Source organism: Pagrus pagrus (assembly GCF_965226575.1).
Source record: "Pagrus pagrus genome assembly, chromosome: 13".
NCBI classification, from domain to species: Eukaryota; Metazoa; Chordata; class Actinopteri; order Spariformes; family Sparidae; genus Pagrus; species Pagrus pagrus.
In genome coordinates this window covers 12,674,844-12,695,667 of record NC_140197.1, presented here as the reverse complement: position 1 = coordinate 12,695,667, position 20,824 = coordinate 12,674,844, and the positions used below count along the sequence as shown (strand labels likewise).

General features: G+C 42.5%; 1 protein-coding gene across 5 annotated transcripts in view; it reads right to left on the bottom strand.

The window, feature by feature from the left end:
- The window catches only part of LOC311267293 (protein shisa-8), a 103,951-nt gene extending 84,827 nt beyond the window's left edge, over positions 1 to 19,124 (bottom strand). For 4 of the 5 annotated variants that reach the window (XM_084370275.1, XM_084370277.1, XM_084370278.1 and 1 more), the window contains exons 1-2: positions 17,090 to 19,124; positions 16,062 to 16,697 (exon numbers count right to left, since the gene is read on the bottom strand). In XM_084370275.1, coding sequence (XP_084226401.1) covers positions 16,062 to 16,621 — 560 coding nt within the window. In that variant the 5' untranslated portion in view covers positions 16,622 to 16,697; positions 17,090 to 19,124. The remainder of the gene's footprint in view (positions 1 to 16,061; positions 16,698 to 17,089) is intronic. The other variant, XM_084370276.1, reaches the window with a different exon arrangement.
- Positions 19,125 to 20,824: the final 1,700 nt, after the last annotated feature.

The following is a 20,824-nucleotide window of genomic DNA, read 5'->3' as shown; positions in this document are numbered from 1 at the left end:
TACTTGGTTAAACGTTAAATCTGTTGCAATGTTTCCATTCACATTTTGTTTTTAAAATTGAGACCCGAGTGTCTCAACATTTGGTGCAATTCTTGTAATGATGACACACCTAGAGTGCATGAATCACCTGGTTATGAAAGCAGAAACTGAAGGATTTGACTCAGCGTTGGCACCGCTGCGACCAGCTGAAAAACGATACAAATAAAAAGTTGAAAGAATATTAGAAAGCCGGGCACGTCTCCAGTGATGATGGGAGGCTCCAAGTACTTAGAAAGACGCAGGTAACATATTGAATCGAACGCTTGCTGTTGGCTCTACAGACAGTACGACGGATCCTGCAGCAGAGTACCTCTTGTGTATTATGATAGTGTCATCATGTGTTGTAACTGCAGGCCTGAATCCTGATTGATTTTCATTACAGCTCAGACACTGTTACTAATCCTGAGTGCAAAGCACAAACACAATCCTCTTCAGTACACAGATAGTACAGATACACTCTGCCGCTGCTCCTGCTGTAATGCATTTGAGCTTTTTGTGAAGTGTTTTCACACGTCACCCCGGTCTTTGATGAAAAATGCAAAATAAGGTAACCAAGGTACCAAACAAGTGTGCTGCCACTGTAGTCAGTACAATAGGATGAGTTTGGGAGCTGGCGAACTGCAGATGGAGACAACGTGACTAGTTACAGATTTTATCTTAAAGGACAAGTTCACCCACAAATGAAAATTCAGTCATTTTCTGCTCACCCCCATACCAGTTGAAAGTCTGGTGAAGTTTCATGGTCCACAAAACATTTCAGGAGCTTCACAACAAAACTGTGAAATAGATGGGGACCTCACTCCCATCTAGATCCCATAAAATTTGAAAAGACGTTAACTACGGCCTCAACGTGCGGCCATGCACCCACTTAGCGTGTTAGTGCGCTAACACTTTTAGCTTAGCAGCTACAGTACAGATTTCGGCATTAAAAGGGGTGTAACAAACATCTTTTCAAATCAATTTGGGCTTCCCTAGACTTGGATAATGCCGGAGGGGCTGTATGGAGCCTTTATGTTTTTCTTTTTGGTTGCTGTTTTCTGTTTTAAAACAAGTTCCCATCTACTTCAGCTGTTTAAGAGACCGCTGCAACACTATTTTGCTGTGAAGCTCCAGGAGAGTTTTGTGGACAACCTGTGAAAACACAAGTTTCCATCAGTGGAGGTGAGATGATGACTATGTTTTCATTTTCTGGTTGAACTTTTGAAAATGTAAGTGTGTGAGTAGAAGTAGAAGTGGACGTACTTGCTTTTTTATTACAGTGAAAAACAAAACCTAGTATAAAAAAACAAATTAATTATACTAAAGGCTATTTTTCTATTATTGTGAGAGGGAAAGCAAAAAGAGAGCGAGTGTGTGTTAATCAGATACACCTTTGTTATTCTGCATCTTTTCCCTCAACACATATTGTAGTCTCGTCTGATTTGAACTAACTACAACAAAAAACTGCAAATGTTAAGCACAGTTCTGTGTTGTTGTTGTTATTGTTACTATATTAAATGCGGTATGTGTATTGTGTGTGAGTATAGAGTGTGTTTGTGTGTGTGTTTGGATGGGGTTGGTAGGGGGTTAAAGGGAGGCGAGCTGGAGACAAAATGATGTAGTGGTGCTATCGACTGTAGACCCTGAACCCCTGCAGTCTCATCAATCATGTGACATGTTACACACTAACATACCGAGTAACCCCCCAATTAGCTGCCAGGGAACACCAGAAACATCCTGTGTGAAGAAAATCCAGCGCAAAACCTGAACCACGTGGTAAACAATCCACATTTCAACAATCTATTTAAGCCCTGTATCACTGAATTGTTAATGAGGAGAACGCTGACCTCTGTTAATATTATTTCGGATAAACAGCATGTTGTCTGTTTATTAACTGGGAGTGAGATGAGAAATCTTGTATCAGTTTCATCCCATTAAAAAGCTTAGGTCGAGATAAGATCAACCTTATGAATCTGAGCACAAACACTGGGAAAAAGAGGAGAAACAAATCTTTTGTTTCCGTCATGTAAACAAGATTAAAATGCAGGCTGAAGTAGTCATTAAGCTGTGTGGGACAGTGCTACTGCAACACACTCAGCAGTTTGAGTTTATTCAGTTTTGCATTCTGGATGATTTCAGCAGATTCGGTTCAGTGTTTTGTTTCTGATTCCGACAACAAAGTAATTTGATTGGTATTGAACAAAAAAAACTGAGAGATGAACAACAAATATTTCTCTGAAACGAAGTTACAGTATTTATAATGAACAGTGGTGGAAGAAGGACTCGGAACTTGCAGTTATAGTACAGCGTGTACATGTTGCAGCTGGCAAATGTGGGGATAATTTAAATGTATTAATGTATTTCATTGACATTATCCCTTCATATACAGCTGGGTATAGCTTGTGAATTTCCAAACACAGCATTGTAGACCTAGACCACTGAATAGATCAGATTCCAGTCACTCTCAAAATGACATACTGCAGGCGTACTGCACTAGGTTAGAATTGGGAAAATATAATGGTTTGGGTTGTAATAACTACTACAAACATACCTACAGTTTGTGACGTAATGTATGTAACTTAACTTCAGTGCATTAGTAAGTTAAAATAACTCACTGTTTATTTTTGCTTTCACACTGGACACAAACAGCAGTCTTCCACTTGTAGATCTGACCTCAGTGGCGGACTCAGGACGTTTGAGGTTCAGGGGCGAAAAGAGACAAAGGGCACCAGCTGTATATGCGGTGGGGCACCAACGCACAGAAAGTCGTTATACATTCAGAGTGAACTGGACGGGTACCATTAGAGGGCACTTTTTTCAAATGGAAGGGCGACCTAGAAGGCACCGTACCATGTCGAAGTATCCAAGAGAGCACTTTGTGGCATTTTGTCAAACATGGGGCCACCAGAGGGGGCAATTACCGCACAGTGAATTCTTTACCAAGTCTTTGTGATAAGGTAAATAAAACTGACAGACGAGAAAAACAAGGAAACTTTCTTCTTTCAACTTTTTCATTAATCTCCCTCCCTTTCTCCCTCTCTCTCTGTCTCTCGGCCGGTATGAGAGCAAGATGAATAACCCAGCTTTCCGACCCGAAAGGTGAGAAACTGCTGGCGAGATTGCTCTCAACATATATTGGCACTGCGCTCTGCAGCCCTGTCGCAACAAGTTTGTGTGTGTTATTGTGTGTTTCGGTGAATATATGTGTGTGCGGGCAAGTGTTTGCCACTGGTGGTGAGAAAAGCGGAGCGTGATAGGTGAGAGGTTTTGAGAACCAGCCCATGAAGGGTATGAAACTGTTATACCCTGCATTATGAATGATGTAGTACTGATTTGATTATCAGATAACGGCTGCATTGATGACTTTATTCGCCTCACCAAATTTACAGTATATGTTCTCCTATCATGCAGCAAAAACCTGCTTGGAAAAGAAATGGGGCTGAGAGCAGCGAGACAGAATAAAAGGATCGAGAGTGAGAAGGAAGGAGATAGAGACAAAGAGAGACCAACCGGGAATGAGATGAGCACAAGCATGCGAAAAGCAAACAGAACATGAACAAGGATGACTGTAAGGGATGAAAGTAAAGAGCAAAGTAAAGAAGTGAATTCCTCCTCGCTGTGCCATCCTGTTCTCTCTTCTGAGTTTCCCCTCATCCACACTCTTGTTTCATCTCTGCTCCCGCATAATGCGAAAGACATGAGACTGTTTGGGCGAAGCGAGCTAGCAGGTAATTATTTCCCCGACTATAAGGAAAGGGAATGGGTGGAGATGTAGGTATATACGGTGGGATTGTGGAGGCTGGAGGGAGGAGAAGGTGGAGAGATGAATGGCAAAGGGGACGGATCTCTTTCTCTTGTTTAATCTGCGCGTTATGTTTTAAGCTTCTGCGATGGTGTTTAGCGATAAGAGGCGAGAGGTGATTACTGAGGAGGCAAAGTGCCGCGATGGGCAGAGGATGAGAGGGGAAGGAGGAAAAAAACATGAAGCAAAAGGAAGGGAGAGGGGGAGGGGGAGGAAAACACACCGACCCAGATACAACAAAACATACCGGATGAGCTCTGTTATTAAAAACCACCTGTTAGGAGTTATTGTGACCACTGTGATTAAGAGCCGTGCTTCTCATTGTGACTCATTAGCAACAGTGTTTACATGATCTGCAGATCAGTGATGAGAAGCATTTAATAATTAATGTGCAGAGCAGTTAGCGAGGGATGATAAAGAGACAGAATAAGATCAGCTATGAAGGCCTGGTCACATGAATATATTAAAATCAGTTCATTGTAATAGATCGTGAACAGCGCTGTGGGTAACGCACTAAAAAAATAATATGCTTAGCAGTAAAATATCACTTTAAGTAGTAGCAATATATGACACACAGTGATATAATATGTTTCTATAATACGTGATACGTGATGTTTTATCCACACCACGCCACTTCTGCCATTAAAATATCCCCCGCAGAAGAATCGTGTTGCCGAAGTGCGGAAATGTCGGCGGAGTCGGACCCCAAGTTTTAAAATGGGTACTCCCATAGCGAGCAACAGCGGACACTCTGTGTGTGGCCAGCTTTGCCTGTTTGTGGTCAACACCAACCAGAGAGCAGTTTTTGGCACTTCAGCGTTGGCTTCATTTTTCAGCCTCAGAGGCTGCAGCTGGCCTGGTTGACCGGGCTGTTTTTTATTCATAACTATTCATAAATTCTATAGTAACCAATAGTTACAATGAAATAAAGCTTTTAATGTTTGTAGTCTTTTATGCAATTACAGTAGAAATACAGAAATTATGAATAAACAGTTTGTAAATGATTACAGATATAGTATAGTTACGAGCTAATTCCACGTGTGATATGTTCATTATGAATACACATGAACTTTCTAACACCTGCACTTTACTTTCTCGGGGTATCAGCAATTCTACCTGAGTAAAATGTTTCAGTATTCTTCCCGTCTCTGACAGAAGGATATTAAAAGATGAGAAGGAAACACAAGGTGGAAGGGCAGACTGCAAAGAAATGAGGATATGCATAATAGCTGAGAATGGTGAGATGGAGATGAATAAAAACGAGATAGACAGACAGAAAGACAGGACGCGATAGCTGGAGAGACGTGAAAGTTGAGTCCGTGGTGAGTTAGAGGAGCAGGAGAAAGAGATACGACCAGCTACAGTACACAGAGAGTGATAATGCTTGCTACTGTGCGCGCTCCAGCAAACAGCTACATGTAAGCAGTTGATTTTCTGTCAGGGCGACTTGGAGCCAGCGTCAATCTACCGGGACAAGACCATTACCAGGATCAGTGGAGTGAAAATGGAGCCCACGTTGGATGGCCTGTTCCCGAAACTCCATGTAGACTACTCACAACAAACACCGTCACACAAGAGGCTCGGAGACACACAACGTAACACACACAGTCAACACAGTCTCCGGTTATGAGGAGTTAGCGAAACATTGTTCGACTGAATGCAGAGGGGAATATATTTACACACTTAAACAATGGATCCTCCCACAAAACCTCCCACAGTGGCTCCAAATTCACAAAGTCAAAAGTGACACAGATTGTTCACAGCCCACAGCCGTGCTCAAAAATAAACCTCTCATTATGAAGTAATCACTCTTAATTAATCTATAGTTCATCTTCTTTTCGAGCGTAAAGTGGGATGTGGTGTGTGAGGTACACATCCTGTAAATATCTAATTTGGGTGTGTGGGCTTTAATGAGGAACTGATATAAATATTTACAGGAGAAGTAGGACGATGAAGAGGAGGCATGACTTTACTGCTAAAATTAAGTCAAAGCAGAGATGAGAGGAGAGGAGGCAACTGTAAGATGGGCTGTTGCCGTGTTGACACTTAACTCAAGTAGAGAGATGAGTGAAGAGGTTAAAAATTCTGTTCTGTGGCTTTTTTGGGAAAAATATTTTTACTTTGAGCTTTGAAAATGGTGCATTCACTATCCTACAGGTTTCTCTATGCAGGATTTTGCTTCTAACAAACCTGCTGCATGAATTTGATGCAAATGTTTGAAATCAAATCTATAAAAACGTTTCAATAATTCATAAAATGCTACATATATGATATTCATGTTTTAATTATCTTCTGTATTTATTTACTTGTATATTAATTCCTGTATTTATTTATTTTCCCATCTAATTTTCCATTTTATATTTATGTTTATATCTATATTTTACTTTTAAAATGATTTATTTATGTTTATATTTCAGAGCTATTTTCCCTCTATTTATTGTCAAAAACTGTATCTTGTTTTAACTTTTTACTTTTCCTCAATACAAAAATTGATAATAGAGAGAAGACAATTAAAACAGATTTCAATTTATGTCACACAGTATGAATGCATTTATGCCTACATTTATATTTAATGCCATATTAATTATTTAATTTGTTTTATTGAGCAATTTCTCTCATAATTTATCTATAATCCATAATATTATTGTGCATGTAACCATATATGTGTGTGTGTATATATATATATATATATATATATATATATATATACAGTATATATATATATATACCTGAGGGCCCAGAGGAGCGTCAGAGCAAGAAAAAGAGGATGAGGTGAAGAGACAGTAGGATCCTGGTCGTGCCTGGGGCTCCCCAGTGTGCTGTACGTGCTGGATGTTCCCCTGCCCCGGCACACATGATTAAAACGAACAGGCCGCTATCAGGCTTCTGCGGAGCTTAATGCAAGCTGATCATTTGAATCAGGTTTGTGAAATATCGAAATCATGCAGGGCTGGAGGTCCAACAGTAAAACAGTGGTTTACTGTATTTAAAACTGGGTGAGTTAGAGTAATGCTAAGAAAAAGGAGAAAGAATAGACGGAGGAAGTAGGGTGTTGTTGAGCCACTGCAGCAACAGTTGAGCTGAGGAAGTTCGGTGCTCTGCAGCAATCTGTCTCACTGAGCTGTGCTGCACTGAGGTGTGGTGTGGAGTTACAATCATAACACAACTGATACAGCTGCTTCTGTGGGACACACGCTTAAAAGACACTGTACACAAAGAAAGTAGCAGTATATAGTGACGGAAGAAGTATTGAAATATTTTAAATCAGTAAGAGCAGCACCGCTTCATGATAAAAAATACTCAATTACAGGTAGAAGTCTTGCATTCATAGTAATATATTAGTAGAGGTAACAAAAGTATGAAAATGAATCCTGACACCTAGTTGTACTTAAGTGTAGTACTTGAGTAAATGTAATTAGTTACATTTCACCACTGCCTACATGACATTTCACATTTCTTAAAGCAACATTATGTAACTGTTTTACGTTGAACTAACACTCGGCCCCTCTCTGCTTGGTTCTGCGCTACATAACTTGTAACATCATGTTAACCTTGTTACTTGTAAAGCTTCACGGCAGTACCACGCCCACACACAGCACCGACTATCACAGCTTTTTGTGAAACTGGATCATATTTTATGGAGAAAATGTTTTCTGTCCTCTCTGATGTCCTCAGGCTGTTTTGCCTCAACTTTCTCTGATTTACATTTTCCCAAAAGCAACCTGTAACTGCTGCGTGGTGTGGCTACAAATTAGCTCTGCTAGTTTACATAGTTACCCAGTTTGTGATGTTTCCAGTCAGAGGCACTAATGCCTGAGCATGCACGTTTACTTCAAGCCACAAGGTTTCCAGACATGACATTGTTGTGCAATTACGACTGTTGTGATGCACTCAGAAGAATACTAATTACTACATAATGTGGCTTTAATCTCTGTAGATATTCAACGATATCAAGTCAACTCGCAAAACATTGACTGACAAGGCTTTTTATTTGTTTTTCCTTCAATATCTGCTCCTGACAACTAAAACATGATCCGATTTTCTCAAATATCGATTATGATCTGTAATATCAATCATATTTCTTTAACAGCACATGACTAGCTTCATAGGGGTTCGACCAAAGAAAAGAAAAAAGCAAAACTTCAGGCTGGTGCCTGAAAGCCAGCAATCAGCTAAGAACAAAGCCGTGTGTTTTACAGTTGAAAATATGTGTTTTAATCACTTTAAGAGTCCAACTGACATGGATCACTTTGGCCTTGTGTGTGTCTGGAGTGTGTTTTTAAGACCACAGATAAAATCTGACCTCTGTGGTGAAATATTTATCACATCGTGACGGCACAAAAGTAAAAAAAAAAGTCCCGGGTTGAAAATATTCAGTTCAGTTCAGAAGCTAATAAAGGGCATAGACAATAACTCTGTTGATTTCAGTAAACTGTGCACTTTTTTCATTCTGCTGCGGCATCAAAGAGTTTTATTTTGGGTCCAGATTAAGCACGGAGGAGGAGGAGGAGGAGGAGGAGGAGGACGTTAGCTTAACAAGCCGCACTGCTTTTCTAAAAACAAACACACAGGCTCTTGTTATTAATGCAAGGTGAGAGCAGCTTCTAACAAAGGAGGTGAAATCAGCACCGAAGCCCGAAGACACATTTTACATCAATGATGAGTTTCTCTGTGATGCACAAAGTCCATTTGAAGAATTGTTTGATCTACTTTTATGTCGTTTCCTCCGTTTAATATTTGATATTTTAATTGATTTTTTTTCTCTCATTTTACCTCACCTGGAAAGTTCTACATGAAAGAGCAACTAAACTTCCCATCATCAGTTTGTTTCGCCCCACAGGCCTCCACACACGCACAAAAGTTAATTTGGACCAACACACCTCGCTATCTAATGTTAGATTCATCTGTCCACTGCTGCAACAGTTTCCGGAGAGCGGAGTCGTGTGTGCACATGTTTGTCTGTGGCCTCTAAACACCTGTCACAGGCGGTGATGAAAAGCACCGCTGTGGCTGGACAATAAAGGAAATAGAAAGCGCTGTTGATGAAACACAATACAGTAAAGGAGCAGAACGGCCGATGGAAGTGGTTGTTTGGATCCCCAGTGGGTCATTCAATTGCCTATGCCCTTGAACACATGGCTCTTCAGTGGAATAACTTATGATAAGTGGTATAATGCTGTTAAAGGGAATGAGAGGGACTTGATGCTTGAGTGTGTGTGTGTGTGTGTGTGTGTGTGTGTGTGTGTGTGTGTGTGTGTGTGTGTGTGTTGTGTGTGTGTGTGTGTGTGTGTGTGTGTGTGTGTGTGTGTGTGTGTGTGTGTGTGTGTATCCGGATATCTACAGATTTAGGTGTGGAGTGGACACTTATTCCACAAAATCTTCCATCTGTTCTAAACATGGTCAGTTGAGGTGATTAGTTTAGAGTTTCCCTCATCAAAATGCAGTTTTCTAGTCATTTCTGGATTTATTTTGTTGGCTATAATAACAGCCAGACACCGCCACGGTCACAGAAAGCCCTAAGTGCTAAAGGAACAGTTTACTCAGAAATGAGGATTCAGTCACCATCTACTGAAAGTCAGGGAAAGTTGCATAATCCACAAAACATTTCTGGAGCTTCACAGCAACACAGCGTTGCTGCATAGATGGGGACTTGATGTAGACATTAAAAAAACAACCAAAAAGAAAACTTACAATGGCTCCATACAGCTCGGTAAAATCCAAGAGTACGGAAGTCCCGTAGGTGTTCAAACTTGTGCACCCACTTCAGACAGGGTGTGCGCTAACACTTTTAGCTTAGCAGCTACGGTGAAGATTTTGGTTTAAAGGTGCATTGTGTAGTTTTGGGGAAGAAATTTTAACAAGAAGAGAAAGATCTTCATTGACATTTTTTTTAAAATTAAAACTAAATAAACTCTCTTTGTTTTAAATGACTGAATAAACAAACGGACCTTAAAGGACAACACAGTTTCAAACTGTTTCACTTTGTTTACATGTGGCGGACCCTGCCACCTTTCTAGCTTCAAACAGTGTTCTGTTGACCTTATTTTCCTCTGAAAACTGCTTGTTTATTCAGTTGAGGAAAAGATAAATATTCCTGAGTCTGTATTATTACCTCATTAAAATTGTAAATATTTGACTTATGAGTTTGAATTTCTTCTCCAAACCCCAAAGTGCCTCTTTAGAAAAGCCCGTAAAAAACGTCTTTTCAAATCAATTTGTGATCTCAGGGCTTCCGGAGACTTGGATTTTAATGTATTTAAACAAGTCCCCATCTACTTCAGTTGTTAAGGAATATGCTACAACGCTGTTTTGCTGTGAAGCTCCTGAAATGTTTTGAATACAAACCCAACTTTCAATCAGCATGGGGGTGAGTGGATAATGACTGAATTCACTTATCCTTTACGCAGAGGCTGGTGTGTGTTGTTGATACTCTACCTGATTATTCATGCTGTGCTTGTTTGATGCTAACCCTGGCACTAAATCATGCCTGGCACTGAGATTATTTATGCCGTTGGCTGATAAGTATCATTTTATTGAATTTAAATTGCTAAATGCAACAGTAGCTGTGCTTTGATTAATGCTGCACAAACATATTTTTATAGATATATCTTATATGGTAGGTAGGTTGATGTGCCAAATATTTATTGGCCAACACCTTAATTGCACTAGCACCGATCATTACAGCCACAGTGTGCATGGTGGTCTTAAAACAGGGCTTTTAGGCACCTTGTCAACATGTTAGCTGCGCTGGTGTCCACAAAGTCGGTGACCGCAATGATGCAAAATGTCAGCTTTAAACTTTCAGCTTAAAAGTCTGTTTACTCCACCGTACAAGTACTTTAAAGGCCCTTCTGTACTTTCACGTCTTTTTCTCTCCCTCTGAATCCCCTCTTCACCTTCAGTCCATAAAGTTATGAGTGGAGCTGAGCTGTCGTTAATTGAAAATTGGCATATTTATTCCCACCGCTGAATTGCGTATCAAAGGAAATAATTCATTTTTAATTTTGCTTCGCAGCACTTTCCACATGACAGACGCAGCAGCAGACAGACCGAGAGCAAAACAAAAACACAAACAGCCGCTTGGGAGGAGAGAAGCGATGTAATGGGGGGCCACTGTACGGTTATAATGAGCACAGGTTTGTGTGTGTGTGTGTGTCTGTGTGTGTATGCACATGTGTGCATGCGTGTTTTGCGCCATACATCATTGCACCGCTGCCAGTTGTGATTGCCTGACCCAAGGTTTCAGCGCATTACCACCTTAACAGCTTTGTGGTTAGATTTATTTGTTGAGTGCACACACATAAACACACACACACACACACGCACGCATACATAGACCCACCACACTTTCTCGCTTCATCTGGGTCAAAGTGTTTCTCTGTCAAATGTTTGCAGATTGAGAATGAATTTTGAAATGTGATGCTCATGAATAGCTGTGATAAACAATTTTCAGCAGGCGTCATCAATTCGGCACAGAAACACGAAGAAGCCTCACACTGTTTTTTTTCTTCCACAGCCAAAACCATTACTTCATATTTGATTATCAGGCTCTCAAACTCAGTGCAGTTCTTTGGTCATAATGATTTTTCTTTAAATTTTAGGCAATTAGCATAGGCATTGTAGGCATTTGGTGTTTTTTTCATCCATGCCAATGTGCAACAGCCTTTAGCTCAGACTGATTTTGTGAGATAAGCATAAATATCGTTCTTAATTTGAACCATTTTCAACTTGTTTTGTCTGTTTGCTTCCTTCTTGTGTCTCTTTGCTGACGTTGTGCTCAAAGTGCTACCTCTGAAAACATTTACCTTAAAGGTGACTGTGCTGAGAGAGGTTTATTTTTCTTGAAAGTTTGTTGGCTTGAATGGAAGAGGCCAATTGTAAAAAGCACTGATTGTCTGTAGTGACCAGGATGGACATTTCAAATAACTGGAAGCACCTTTGGGTAACACGACAGCAGTCACTGTTTTAAAGTTCGGCACAACCTCTTTGTCAAGAGAGGTGGTGAGAATGAAAGGATGTATCAACCCTGCCACCACAGCAGTTTAACAACAGGGTAAAACTTTACAATAAGGTACAGTGGGAGTAATTACTACTGGGAATAAGGAAAGAATCAGCAACACCTTGATAGTTAATGAATCATTAATGAGTATTTACTTAATAACTGTGATTTGAGGACTATATAGTAGATAATCATGAGTTACTAAAGAACAGACTAAGAGATCATAACTCATTAGGTAATGATTACTTCATGAATATTTGTAAGTCGAGATAATGAACACTATGAACAAGCTGCTGAGAGGCACAGACTAGTAATAACTCATTAGTTAGTAATTACTTAATCATTAGTTACTCGTTTTGTGGAGTGAAACGTAAAACTGAGCAGTTGCCAAATGACTCATTAATTACTAATTACCTAATTATCATACATGCTCTTTTAGTGCCCCATTAACAATTAATTAATTAATTATCATGTCATTCCTGATTCATTCCTTACTCGACTGACTTCATTTCTAAACTAATCACATTTTTGTGTACCTTATTGTACAGTTTTGCATATTTTAGTTTTTTTTTTTAGTAGTTTAGTTTTGCAGGTATAAAAACATAAACTACATTGTCAAAATGTGTTAAAAGAAGAGTTAAAATGTCTTTTAGCAGGTTTTCAAAGGCGATCATTGTCCATGCAGCCTGGCCACAAAGCCAACCAGTCATCCACAGCTAACGATGGCAAATCTGCAGAATTACAACAGCATAGTCCTTCACTCATCAGCACCTCCTTCTCTCTTCCTCCATCCATCCCTCGCTCCCTCATGCTCCAGCGGACTGTCCTTTCACATGGCCCTTTATCACTGGGCTCTGGACTCATCACTACTCTGGTGTCATGGGCTCTGTCTTCACATACACCAGCTTCAGCAGGTACGAAGTGACCAACTCTGATAGACGAGAGGGCAGTAAAACACCCTCTGCATCAGTATTCACTGTTTCACCAACATCTTCCTTCCTTCTGTTCTCTTTTATTCTTACATTCTCTTTTTTATTTATCTTCTTTGTTCTGCTGTATGGTTGTCACTGACCTGTTCTTTCCTGTGAGATCAGAGACACTTTCTTAGTGGGACTCTGCTATGGTAAGTTCAAAGAAGGGCACATTCACAGTGATTCAGCCTTTGTCACAGTACCTGTGCCTCTCTTGTATCATTGCTAAATGTGAATTGCTGCAAGGCAGACGGAGGGGTGCACTGGATAACGCAAAAAACGCACTTCTTCTGACAACACTTTCGTCTTACAGGCAACAAGTCAGCATGACAAAATGCAGTGGTGCAGGACATATTTGAATCCTTGAAGCTTCGACAAGGAACTTGATTCTGGCAGCCCCTACGAACAATACTCGCTGATATCTCACTGATGGTCTCGTTTGCTTAAGGAAGTCATGTATAGGCATCAGTATTAAATGTACTGCTTCATAACCAGTAAAAGATATAATATTGAAGAATTGCATATTTACATGATCCCAAATGGTTCCAATGATCACACTCAGAGAAATCCACAAATTTATTCAAGGTCAGTTAACTTGTGAGTAAACTTGTGACTTTGGGTGTTTATTCCTCCAACAGATCTGGCTCTGTCTTAATTCAGCACATAAAATGTAATTTTAGAGCGAAAATATTAGTCCTGGAAGAACAATTTAATTTAAGACTACAAAAATCAAAAGCGAACAAAAGTAAATGTTTTCTTATGTCCACATAAACCTACAATTATAACCTCTCCAACTCTGTTTTATTCATTTGCTTTCTGAGAATCTCACTCCCAGGTTCGCCTGGACAATCACTCAACCTGAAAGTTGTGTGTGCCAGTGTTGGGCATGTAGTACTTCTGTGAAGTATTTTTTTTTTTGAAGTACGCAGTATTGAATAGCTACATTTCCTCTATAAAAGCTTGAGTACTGCCCTTTAGATAGATATGCCAGAAGCCCTGAAACATTGGACGTTTGCCCCCAGAGGCTCAATTGTCATCATGTGATAGCTGATAGGTTCCAGTATCGATAACTCTTACGTGCATTCATTCATTTGAAATGAATTTGCAGTGAGTTGTTTATTTGGTTTTAAAGAGGACTGATGATACTCATGTCATGGTTTCTACTTCCATCTGGGGGCTGGGGTAAAAAACTGTTTTCTTCCAGGAAGGTCAAAGTAAACGATCTTGTATCAGTGTCTTGCTCCGGGCCAATTCAGCAGGACAGATGGCTATCAACATCTGTCCTGCTGATTGTGAGGTACATACATGTCAACTCTGAGAAACCTCAAGACAGATGTTGAACATTTCTCTTGACAGTATGACCTGCATGTGAAGACAGCCAACCAGAATTCAGGGAAATCTCCAAAACAATCCCTTGATATTAAAATTCACAGATAAATGTTTGGCTGAGGGGATAAAATGTGCAGCCAGCTTTCATTGTGTAATGGGCGGCTCAGTGCAGTATAACATTAATAAGCAGTGGTGTCCACTGTCGTCCTCCTCTTCCTCTTCCTCCTCTTCAAATCCTCCCGTGGGAGAGGAGATCCGGTAATGACAGGGTTGTAAAGGAGCCCCCGTGGCCCGACTCTTAACACCCGATAGGCTGGCCGGTCACACCCAGCACACACGCTGTCTCTCTCTTCCTCCCCCCCTCACAAACACACACACCCACACACACACACTCAAACTCACACCCCTGTCCTCCGTACTAGAATTAGCCGTTGGCTGCACTCCAGTCAGATCCGCTCAATATTCCACCCTTCCAAAAACCACCCCTCTCTCTTCTCATTGTTCACTGGAGGCCGCACATTGCCACAGTCATAGCTGTGTCACAGCAATCAATCAGCCGTCAATGTGAAACGGCTACACCAATACAGAGAAAACACAATGCGACCGCACTGTAATTTCCCCCAGACTCCTCCCTCGCTTTCACCTGACATCCGTCCTCAAACTCCATCCTCCTGCTTGACCTCCATCCGCTCCTCTTTCCCCTCATCATCGCACCACTTATCACCTCGCTGTGATTCAGTCTCTTGATTCATTATCCAGCTGGTGACCCTCTCACACATATGCAGAGATACGCACAGACAAACACACACTCGCGCTTGCATTTACTCCCACACAGACATGTACTGTGCTGTACAAGTGAATACGCAGACCAATTTATATCTCAGTCCATTCTGTCTGTGACTGACTGTGTTACATTCACAGATTTCTCAGTAACACAAGACAGTAATGTGATTTCTCTCCAAAGTAAAAGGGATTGCCATTTGAAATTTAGTGATATGATTACAGTTGCTAATCTCAGTGACACATTAGTTTGACGTGGCTTGTTGGTTGTCTTACTGGGAGTTTAATGAAAGGCTGACATCTGTTTTGTCTCTGTAGTCAGAGAAGAAATTGCTGTGGGGTGTGTTGACTTAGCACGTCCAGACGAGCATTTCAACATTCAACTTATGAAAAACAGTGAGTACTGTAGGTCTACATCATATTCTCACTTCACTTATTATTTCCCACTTCTTTTCAGCTTTCTGTTGCTGTTTAGTGAAGTTTAGGCAACAAAATTCTTGGTTGTGTTAAATAGACCCTTTCACAACGTTAAACATGTGTTTGGGTTGACTTCCCCCATGTGCGAGTTGCAAAGCTGTGACATTACTAAAACACTATTGGTTAGTTTCAGTGATGGCCCAGGAGCAACACCAACACGGCAATATTAGATCTTGCACAGGAACCCATTGTGAGGACCTGGAGACTTCTGGAGTGCTGCATACACTCATCGTGGCTAATGTTACGATAGCTGCTAGTCAGTCACTACCTCCTGCTCATACCCCTCAAGCAGTCTTTCATCTTTTGTACAACCGGGTGTTTTCAAGCTGTAAAAGAACTCCAACCGTGAGTCGCGTTAACCTTGTCTGGGGGGAAATATGAATGGGCCATGGTATACTGGAACCAGAATGGGCGCCAGGGATAGCTGCTCCCAGTTTGTAGCTCTTTATTTTGTCTTCTTGCCCCTCCCCCCAAAAATATTTTTATCCTGAACTCAGTCAGCAATCATCCAGCCAGCAATTCAAGCAAATATGAATGTAAATGTATAATGCCATGATAGTTGTGGGAAACATCATCATCATCATCAAACTGCTAATCATATCAATCTATCATCTATCCATTATTCATTAATCATTGCCTTCACCCAATATCATCCATCCATCCATCCATCTTCCTCAGCTCATACCTGGAGTTGGTCATGTCAGTCTGTCCTCCTTGACTTTTCTCCAGCCCGAGCTTCGTGAAAATCCCGACCAACACCATGATGGCCACCACTCCACAGATAATATACACGATCATGTGGGTCCGATCCCGGTCTGGTTCCTGGTGGACCTCCGTGACGGGTGCCGCCGGTTTCCCGGTGTTTGCCCACACGGGTGTGTCGTAGTTGGAACAGGAAGTCTGGTCCAAACTGTGGACTTTGAACTGGCAGCAGAAGCGGTAGAAGCAGGAACCACAGCAGAACAGGTAGATGCCCGCGTTACAGTTGAAGGGCGGGTCCCACTGGCCCATGACATCATAGTAACCCCAGCAACGGTTGCCAGCAATTGGAATCTCTTTGTCCTCCGCCTCTGGCGTCGGCGTTGCCAGCGCGGCCTCTGGCACCACAGTGGGATCTGCTGTCTGGTTGGAAACTTGGGCCAAAGCTTGACCTGATCGCCAAGAGTTCAGTCCACCCAGAGAGGTCAAACCCAGGAGGATGGCCAGCGAGAAGCTCACCAAGAGCGGGTGAATGGAGGCGGCCATCTTGGACTTATTCCAATGTCTTGTGATGGCTCAGTGCTGATGTGTATTTGTCAGTGATGGGCCCAAACTAAAGCTCCTAGGTTAAAAGAAAAACAAAGAAAGAGAAAGTTAGATATCCTTCTGGTCCAGATTACTGAATGAATCTCTGAGTCTTTCAGGTATTCATTGAGAGGGTTTAGACTATATTCAATAGAGAGCTTTCAATTAGTGTTGTGGGAGTTATTACTGCACACAGTTACAGAAAGCTAAATTGTTGTCAAGGGACAGAGGAACAAGTGAGTGAGAGAAATCAATCTCCCATCTCAACATGCTCCTAACAGGAGTGAACGAGTCCCTTGTGAGCAGGCACTCACATGCGCAGACACATCACACTCCCTTGCAGTTTACTGTACAGTGTGTGTGTGTAGGCGTGCGTGTGTGTGTCTTTATCAAAGCAAATAAATATTCCAAAAATTCAGGAAATGTCACCTTTCACAAAGCCATATGTCATCAGCAGACAGCAGAGGCGGTTGTAGACAAATCCAAAGCTTGGAGGGAGTCCAGTTTAAGAGGGCGTGTTACGTACGAATGAACTCGCCTCTGGCATTTCCAGCAATACGCTCCCCCCGCTGAGTGGATGAATAATCTGTGAAAAGTGAGAACTCTGAGGTTCCTGGGCGCTGGCAGAGAAAGAAGGCAGATTCCTCCAAAATTCACAGATAGTCACGGGCTCCCCACATGAAAGGCTTTTCACTCCGGAGACGGACTCATATTCCTGAGTGGATAACAACTCTACACTGGAGTCAAGTCAGTTCTGATGTCCTGGAAAAACTCCTGACCGGAGTGAAGTGTTTTCCACTGGAGTTTGTCTGTCTCCTCCACTTCTCCCTCTCAGAGTTTAACTTGCATCAATCATCCTCCTACTCTCAGTGTCACCGCTCAAAAGAAGCTTTTTTATTTTAGCGGTGGGCATCTTTTCGCTGCCACCTTGGTCCACTTTGGGGAGACGTGTAGCTCCAGTCTTTCAGCCTCTGGTGATATTAGATATCGAGCTTTTATTTTGTAAAGATCGCTTTAAGTATCTCCTTCCTATCTCCAGACCCAACAGGTCACCACAGCTGCTCAAAAGTCTTTAAAGCATCACTCCGGGCTGTTGCAAAGCTGAAATCCTGTGATGATTACAGTCCAGAAGCGTCCCCCTTGCACCTGAGGCGCGTTCTTTGTCGCTCACACACACTCACTCAAACACACACACACACTCTCTCTCTCACACACACACGCACACACACTCACACACACAGCTCGAATCCCCCCCGGTGACAGAGCTCAGTCAGAGTCAGTGTCACTCTGTAGCTTTTAAGAGCGACACACAAGCAGTCCAATGGCTTTTTGTTCCTCGACGCGTGCGGGGGCTCCTGTTGCTGCCGCCGCTGACACCCCTCCTTTCTGCGGATCTCGGGGTCTTGTAACAGACCCGGGACACCAGCTGGGCGCTCTGTCTGTCAGCCCGCTCAGTCCTGCCCTACAAGTGCTAAGACTGAGGGGAGAGGAGAGAGGAGGAGAGAGGGAGAGGGGAGGGCTGATGTTGTGATACCCTGATCTTAATGTCTTGGCGTTGGCTGCACCCGAGACTCAAGAGAAGCTTTAAAAAAGAGATGCTGGAATGACTTGGAGGATCTCAGCTTATTCTGTCATGGGTTTGGTTCCTTCTTCCTCTGGTTTTAGATGATGTCTCTTTGTTTACACTCTGATCCTGATCTGCCCTTATCCTCTCTTTGTTTTTTTTCTCTCCCCCACAACTTACCTCACCTTTTCCCCTCTCAGCCCGAGCTGGGGCTGCTGCTGTTTTTTTTTTGTGTCGATCGCTGAGGAAAATATCAGCGTGAGGTCAGGGAGCCTGTGGACTGCCCTCTGCACTCTCAGCGGCGCGCTCGCACGAGCCTCGCTGGAACAACGCTCCCCCAGCCCATACGGACGACAGAGACAAGTGGAGATGCGACAGCACAACGACAAAAAATATCCTGTTTTCAAAAGAAGCCCCCTTGGAGGTATAGGACTGTCTGCAGCAGAAGCTCTCAACAACTCAGTTTTCCAAATTTCCCATTTGCATCAAGGTATTTTTTTTTTTTGGTGGTTTTTTGTCTTTTTTCTCCCCAATGAGCAAAAAAAATGACAAAAAAATCTCAATATGCAACAGTTTTGGGCTGCATACCATCTCCCAATTTTTCATGCAATGGATTTTGCTGTCAGTTCAGTCCTTGTCCGGCTGCAGCTTCTTTGAAAACAGGCATAATTTGATATATATGTATAGGAGTTTTATATATATATCATATGTATGTGTTTTCACTGGTGCTCTGCTTGTGGGATGCTCCAAACAGAAGTGGGAAGAGAAAGGAGAAGCAATAAATGCTTTTTCTTTTTTTATTCCATCCTCCCCCTTTGTTGTTGCTTCTTCATCAGTGCGTATTCCCTTATTTCCCGTCGCCTCGGTGCGTCTGCGTCCCGTCCGCTGGTGATGCTCGCGCTGCCGCTCTCTGGCAGGACTGGATGACAATGTCTCACGCACTCTCTCTCTCTCTCTCTCACACACACACTCCTCCCTCTCCAACTCACTCCTCCCTCTCTCTCTCACTCACTCCTCCCATCCCTCTCTCTCTCTCTCTCTCTCTCTCTCTCTCTCACACACACACTCACTTATATCTTTTGTGGCGCAAATGAGCGAAGCTCCTGCCTGCTGACTCTCCTCCTCCTCTCCCTCTCATTATGTGTCACTGACACTCTCCCCTCCCAGTTTTGTCCCGCGTTTTTTTGTTTTCTTTCTGGCTCCCGACTATCAAAACTCACTCATTGTGTCTTTTTGTTCCTTCATGTTCCTGCCCTCCTGTTCTTTTCTACATCCATCCATCTGTGTTTACCTCCTGTCCCTCTAACCTTTTCAGTTTGCTTTGGCTGCCCCATTTTCCATTATTATCCCCTCATTCTGCTATGGGAGCACTGGTGCTGACTGAGTGGCATGTTGTAATGTGCAGGCATGTGTGTGTGTGTGTGTGTGTGTGTGTGTGTGTGTGTGTGTGTGTGTGTGTTTGTGCCAACACCTCTGCACATCCTCGTCTTTGTGCGAGCACATCTGGAGCATGTGTGCCGCTGCAGCCTATAGGGGCTGATTTAGGGAAAGAGAGGGAGAGAAAGAAGGGAGGAGGAGGGGGGCGAGAGTGAGATAAACAGAGAAGAAGAGAGAGGCGAGAAGAGTGGGAGGGGAGGAGAGGAGAGGACAGAGGAGCGGTTGCCAAAGAGAGAGAGGAGAGAAGGGGCTTGACAGAGAAGAGCAAGGGAGGGAAAGAGGAGAGGAATTATCGCGGGGAAGGGAGGGGGATTAAGAAACACGGGGAGAGCAACTGGAATAGGAACTGACAGAGGGATAGTGGAAGGGAGTGGGGGGGGGTATAGATAGGACGGGAGGTGCAGACAGGTAGGAGGGAGGAAAAAGAAAAGCTAGCTGACATATTAGAGGTAAAAGGAATAGCAGAGCCCGAGAACGTTCCCAGGAAACAGACTGTGGCGAGAGATGGAGAGGCAAAACGTTATGAATTTTAAATAATCTCAAGCATAATGCTGAATGTGAACTAGATTTTTGAAGAAGAAGAAGGAGAAGTAGTGCCTTTGGGTCTGACCATGAACCGCGCATCATAAGGAAAAAAAAAAACACAAGGAGGAAAGAAAAAGAGCAAAGGAAATGCTGCTTAATATTTTATTCTGTTTGTAAGTGGCTAACATTATATTCATCTTAAATATTCATTTTTGAAAACTTTTTTCCATAACAGCTTAAAAGCTTTTCGTTAATTTCCCAGGCACCCTCTCTTTTCTTTTCTCCTCTCTCTCACACACACACACACACACACACACACACACACACACACACACACACACTCACCACAGGCTCTTGTGCGTTTGAGCCACACTCTCTTGTTTGGTTGTTGTTGTTTTTTTACTGGAAGGACCCGCAGCTCGTCTCTGCTCGCTGTTTGTACTCTGTCCAAACCTCTCGGCCTAAATTCGCTTAAGATCTTTGGCAAAGTGCATCAGGAGTTAAGTCGAGAACACACACACACACACGAAGGCACACTTAGAGAATGCACGCAAACACACATGGCTTCACACCACGGCTACGTGACGCGCCACAAATCAGCTAATCCTCCTTCCTTCCTGCGGTCTGACATTAAAGTG